Source organism: Watersipora subatra, chromosome 6 (genome assembly GCF_963576615.1).
Source record: "Watersipora subatra chromosome 6, tzWatSuba1.1, whole genome shotgun sequence".
NCBI classification, from domain to species: Eukaryota; Metazoa; Bryozoa; class Gymnolaemata; order Cheilostomatida; family Watersiporidae; genus Watersipora; species Watersipora subatra.
The window spans coordinates 46,203,885-46,210,768 of NC_088713.1; the positions used below are offsets into that span (position 1 = coordinate 46,203,885).

At 30.3% G+C, this 6,884-nt stretch overlaps 1 protein-coding gene across 1 annotated transcript; it reads right to left on the reverse strand.

Annotated features, from left to right (window-relative positions):
• Positions 1–2,850: 2,850 nt before the first annotated feature.
• LOC137398827 (uncharacterized) lies at positions 2,851–6,327 on the reverse strand. Its single transcript, XM_068085001.1, has 4 exons — positions 6,315–6,327; positions 5,488–5,673; positions 3,217–3,678; positions 2,851–3,017 (listed from the first exon to the last, which is right to left on the reverse strand). The coding sequence occupies exons 2-4, from the start codon at positions 5,660–5,662 to the stop codon at positions 2,998–3,000; spliced, it is 657 nt and encodes a 218-aa protein (XP_067941102.1). The 5' UTR covers positions 5,663–5,673; positions 6,315–6,327; the 3' UTR covers positions 2,851–2,997.
• Positions 6,328–6,884: the final 557 nt, after the last annotated feature.

Below are 6,884 nucleotides of genomic sequence, written 5' to 3' on the forward strand. Positions count from 1 at the left end.
AATCAGATTCAAAGTACTAATAAATTAAAATTGACTCAAAATTCTATTACAAATAAAGCTGCACTAATGTTAAAATTAAATCTAAGTTGAACGAAATTAAATTTATCTTAAAACTGAATTAAAATTAAGTTAAATTATATTAAACTCCAATTAAAACTGCATTAGAAGTAAATTGAAATTAATTTGATTTAAAATTAAATTACAAGCAAATTAAAAGTAAATTAAAGACTAATTAAAATCTAAACTCGATAAAAATTAAACCTAGTTTAATATAATTTTATTTAAACTAACTTGAAACTAATTCATTAGATAATTTGAGTTTAGTAATAGAGATAATCAAGTTTTCATGTTAATGTAAAGTTGTCTCTCCTCTAGCTGATAGTCAAGTAGAATCTTAAAAAGTATGGACTAACTGATAGGCGTTGAAAGATCTTTGCAATATATCATGGAGAACATTGGAAGAACTTTCAACAACTGCAAGCTAGCATAAGGTTTGCCTTGCTAAAAATAACTAATGCATTAGTTTTCTTACCTGACAATAATTAGCAGAAAATATTCATCTCAAAAAGATAAATGGTGTAAATATTGTACTATTAACAGCTTAGAACTGTTTGTTTTAAACTACTACGTTCTAAATGTGTTTATATCAGTTCAAAACATGGTTTTACTGAATTACCTAACAACATCTCAATATTCAAACTGATTTATTACATATATTACAGAGGCATGCAAAAGGTACTCTTTTAGATATTAAAAACATCATCTACTGCCTCTGTGAGTATTTTGAACATGGCTTAGTTTTTATTCGCTAGTTTTATGTTGCTCTGATCTACATGTAAGATGCTCAGTTAAGATGTATAGTTCATGACAGATCAACATGGCATCTTAAATTAGCAACATATAAGCTGGTTTATTGCATATATTAAAATAACATCAGATATGTAGCTTATTAACTGTTACTAAATTCTAATGTTACATTTTTACTCAAGAATAGGGGCCATATTTGCAATCATAGAGACTATTCCAATGAGTAATTGTGACATGTATGGTACAAACCTTAACCTTAGTATATTCATATATGACTCCAAGCTCTACTACAATGGCTCACTGTTGAGTTTTAAAGATGTTGAAAACGTATGTTCTAAAAGCTAACACATCCAGATAGATGGTGTGTGAAATGCCAATAATGAGCAACCATTAATCAAACCTTAATATACATGTTCTTTAATGATGGCTTCAACTTTAAGTAACTTACAAAACTTAAGAAAGAAGTTGTCTCATTTTTCTCCATGAGTAAATGAATGTTAGGAAAACTTCCACTTGCCACTCTGAGATACATGAGAGGGTCGCATATGTATTAATCTTTGAAAGATAGCAATAAACTGATTAGATTGATTAAAAATCTGAAGTTCTGAAGGATCATGGAGATGTGTAACCAGATTTACCAGATTTCACTTGACTGTGTCTCTGCTTGTAAAATCTGAAGTGCACCTATCTGATATAACTTGTAAGATAGTAACTTAGACAGGAATTATTTGACTTCAGTCAGTCTTGTAGCTAGAGCGGACAATGAGCTACAGTAAAACCTCTAATTGAACGCCAAAGCGATTTACTTTCCCAGCTGCATATCTTTCTGAATATCAAATGTGTTGTCTTCTTTAGGCGGAGCAACATTAAGCTTTTTAAAAGCAATAAATCTGCTAACTTGCAACATACTTGTAAAATATTTTTTAATAGTAGTGCATTGAAAAACCGAGAAATATATCTACCAAGTTGATATTTATTGCTTGCAATTAAGCTGTGATGATTGTATAGCATGTGTAATGCCTGTTTTGAAATTAGTTGGAGAGTTCAATTTATATTTTAGGCAATATTTGAAGACATTCTTATTTTATACCCACATTTAACGTTCCAAAGTTTGCAGTCAAAACTAGCTTTTACGTGCAATAGAAGAGGAGTTACATGTGTTGATCAATTGTAAGACCAGATTAACGCAATAATGCTATCAAATAGTATGCTATAAATCTGCAAATTTATAAGTTATACAACAATAATTTACTAAATACTACAAACATAACTTCATAAAGAAGGGCCTTAAACAAATCATTATTATAATGCACGAAGAAACAAAAACTTGCACTTTTGAAACAAAAACTCTTGTAACGTTAGCGTAACCAGTGGTGATCTGATTGTTGCTTTTAATCAAACAAACATCTTCTAGCTGATCAATGCCTTCCACAATGTTTTTTGATCTCAGTTCTTCTGCACTGCTGAACTAGCCATTTTGCTGGCATATCAGTTTTTTTAACATTTGCAACTGTTTTTGATGTTGCATTTTGGACAAATTCAATCGGCTGGCACCAATTTACTGCTGCTAAAAAGGAGGTGATGGAGAATAGACTGCCATGGCATTAAATTTGAGGTTTTATGGTTAGTAATATTCTTAATCTAATATAATGAGTAAATCGTTTAGTTAGGCAATATTACGACAATAATAAAGCTAGTTATCAAAACTAAGCTTTACTAAAAGCATCTGGAACATGATGAAGTTGGTTTAACTATCATGGTAACACTGTTAGTATCCTCTGTCTGGTTCACAATAACTAAAATTTGAGTCAACTTTGTATGTAGTTCATATAACTTATTTGACTTATTGTTTGAATCTACAGTGTCAAATGATCTACTGATGTATGCTTGCAATTGGAACTTTTTATAAAAAAGCTAAAAACTTTGTGATTCGAGAGAGTTTTGTGAAAATGAGAAATAACCAAATGTTTTACCAAAAATGCTAAACATTGGTTTTTGACCTTTGATAATATCTGTACTCCGATATTCAATTTCATTGAAATTTGTTTTATTTGATACAACGCCAATTAGCAGTGTAAAGTGAGATCAGTAAAACAGTATATTGTGAAAATCTCTTTTCTCTTAAAGACATTCATTGGCTTCTGACTGATTAAGACGAGTTTCCATGGCTCAGTTTCTATCTTCAGCCAATCAATTGTTCTCTCTGGTGACTGTAACCACAGTTGCACAATATGTTCAACAAACATAACACAATATTTTAAAAAAGCTTTTAACTGAAATTACCATACATGAAATTTAGTAAAGTGAAAGACCTACATAATATACAATGATCAGATTATTCTCCTATGTTACTATTACTTTCCCAGAAGACAGCACCTGTTCAAATCTAAAACGAAATCATAGACTAACTCAGTTTAGTTCCATAAAATGAAATATCTTCATCATCATTCATAATTATAACAATAGAATCCGGTGTTATGGGTTTGTCCTTCTCTCCATATAGAACCAATCCAACATTGTCTGTAACTACTATATGCTTTTCCAAAGCCTTTGCTGTTATTCTGACGACAGCATCCAAATATTCTAGCAGACATTGATACTCCCCAGTCTTTTCAAAATTGTCCAAAATTGATATAAAACCTTTTTTACCTTCTGGGAAAAAGAGAGAGTAGTACTCGCAACAGTCTCTTGCGTGAGAACAGATTAGATCAAATATGAAAAGAGGGTCAAAACCAACGATGTCATAATGCGCCGCTATAGCAATGAGGAAACAGTTGTCAAAGGCATGATGATCAATACTTCGCCATTTTTCATTTAGTTCACCATCAAGCCTTATTCTGCTGATTGAGTTTGGCCAGCAGTTCAGATCGGCTAAAAATACATTAACAACTATTTTAAAAAGTTTCAGCGAAACATTATGTTGCTGCGATCTATTCCAATAAAGCTATTTGGTATCATAAGAAGCTCAAAGAAAGTAAATTTCAGAATTATTAATCAATGTGGTAAAGTGTCATCACATTTCCCTGGTAAGCATAGGCATCAGTTGGTAATATTAGCAAGTCATTAATAATTTTAAAAATCAATTTAGTATTGATTCATCTATTTTTGTTAAAATACTTTTTTCGTTCAAACAATTTGATCACTTTACTTTAGAAAGCATTCTACCTTTTTTAACAGGATTAAGAAGTTGTTGAAGGTTTGAAGCTAAGTGTAAGATTTTAATCAGTCTTTCACATATGTTTATTTGTATATTGAGTTTGAATCTTTTGGGTAATGGATAATTCTGAAAGATTCCTAAATTCTTACATGTAGCTGCTGGTGTTATGAGACAATGTAAAAAACTTTGAAAAAATTGATGCTTGTCACATTACAGTACTTTTGTAAAAATGGTTACCGTTCATGAGAACCTTTATCTAAACCTAAAAGCAATTGACTCCATATGGTTCAATAGAAGTTAAACCAGTTTCTTGAGTAGAATTAGCCTCTGAGTAGTTGGATTCGTCTTCTGCTGCTATATATTTTTCAGCTGATATGAATATAAGTCAATAAGTCTGATTTCAGATATCTCTTGAATTAATTTCATTCTACAGTGAATGTTTATTTAGTCACTAGAAATACAATCATAATCGAAATAATTGTTGTTATCTCCCTTACTTCTAAAAATTTACGAGTGTCCAATAAACTATAGAACACGTTTGATGTTCCTCATTTTCAAATTAGGTTTTATAGGGTAAAGATTTAGTGTTTAGGCTTTTTGTAATACACAAATAGTCATTACAACAAGAAAACAAGTCACTTAAATTATTAAAAATGCACAGTCATAACTAATGTTCTAAATAATTATACTGATATCAGTTATTTTTTTAGTTGAAAAAATAATCTGTTCATTTTGGCAATATGTATATTAAAAATATACAACACTCATCGCATATAAGACTTTGTTGGAAACATTAAAAAGACACCAATTTTTTAAAAAACTTGAATACAAGATGCTTCAAATGTTAGCTTTTCAGTTAATAACAAAAAATAAATAGCAACCAATCTAACAATGATTAAATTATATAAAAGGAACACTTTAAATACGGCTTTTGACCTTGTTAGTGTAGATTCAACATATAACTTTGTGTCTATATAATTGTTCAGAACCTTCCAGTATACTTCATAAAATACGTTAAAAAACTTGTTTCAATAAAACAGTAATTGATTTTAATATATCCAAATGAAAGAGTAATATATTTAAATATATCAAAAGTAAAACTTGTTAAGAGTAAGGATACTAATCATTCTAAAGATCTTTAAAGTAACCTGTAGGATACAGCTCTGACAGTTCATGATCAATTAAAATAATCAAGTTAATGACATTCCTTAATTAATGTATTGTTCATGATTTATTAAAATTACAAATTTAAATGAGAAACTCCTTGATTGTTGCCGGTTTTATTTAATACTTTGAAAAATTTGGCTGTTATCTTCTGAATAATAACAAAACCGACAATATTTAACCAATTTCCACCAATTCAAAATAATGGTGCAAAGTTCTTGTTTTGTTGTTTTTATGTGTTCTACAAAAATATAATGCAAAAGGAATTGGAGCAAACTGCTGTTGTACAAAAACTTGTGATTAAACGAATGACATGGGAAGGATGAAAATGTGAGAAATTGCGAAAATGGGACAGTTACCCGGGTTTATAATATGAGAAGACGCTGTTTTTATTGCATGCTCTGGTTGATGTGGTACTTTATTGTATACTTCTCTTATCTGAGTTTGGTAAGGGGTCAACAATAAGGAACTACATGTAGTTTCATGATTAGAGTTATTACAATCAGAGCTGTTAGATTTGTCTTCTTCCGCCATCAATCTTTCAACTGAAATAAATAAAAGCCAGTAAGTTGGATTTCAGATATATCTAATAAGAGAATAAGTTTACGTGAAGTGTTTATTTTTTAAATAATTGTACTGTTCCAAGGCATTATCTGTAGGTGTCATCTTCTTCTAAATCTAAACCTGTACTGGTGTAAAACATACTGTAGGTGCTGTAACTCGTTTTGACAGCTGAGGTAAAAAACTTGGAACATTTATTTTTTTATTCTTCCTTATTCTTAATCATAGGTTTTATTAATAAACACCTAGTCAGCAATCTGGTCAATTTATTTCATAACTTGATAATTTTTAAACTGAATTCTGTACTGCGCAAATACTACGTAGAAGTTATAAATTTTTGAATAAATCACGTTACTTATGCTAAAAATGAACCAAACATAGTCTTATGTCTTGTTCTTCAAACTATAATGTATGCGATTTTGTTGAGATAAAACCATAATCACGTTTGACTATTTCCAGCAGGTATTAAAATTAGGTGTAACCATCCTAGGAATTCATCCAGCATATTTATAGACTGTCCCCATATAATGTCCCTTAATTAATCTATGACATACTTTTATCACAACTGTTAATATATATGTCTTCATAACAACTGATGAACTCATAGAAGATTGTGTCTACTCACCAAGTCTCTGTTGTGGAGGATGAGTCAGGTTTGAATAATGCCTCTTCCTATGATTATGAAGCAAAGCTTTTTAAGCTGATAGCTAGAAAAAGCTTTACCTCGTTTGAAAAACTGCCGTCAAACTTTTTGCTACCATGAAGTTGCTTGTACTCTAGCTGATGGTCAAAAAGATTCTTTAAAGTCTAGATTTATTGAAAAGTTTTGTAAAAATATTATGTCAGTAAGCTGGGATGGTACAAGCTTGTTCTTAGAGTTTATAGTGTGAGAGGTAACACCTTTGTCAATATACTGTGCATCTTCTATATTGTTAAGGGTACACCATCTGTGTTTATAGGTACCTACAGGCACATTTGAAGCGCTTAGACAGGCATACAAACAACTAAAAACTTTTGTCATTCTGTTGCCATCCTCTGTGTCCATATCCCTTCTATGTTACTATAAAAAAAGTTCAATGGATCTCGCATTCTGAAATGTTAATTGTTGTTGATTTTTTTGCCACTCAATTATTGAAAATATGCTTTAAAGTATTATAACATAACATATCAGAGTTTTGTGATAAAATATAGCCAA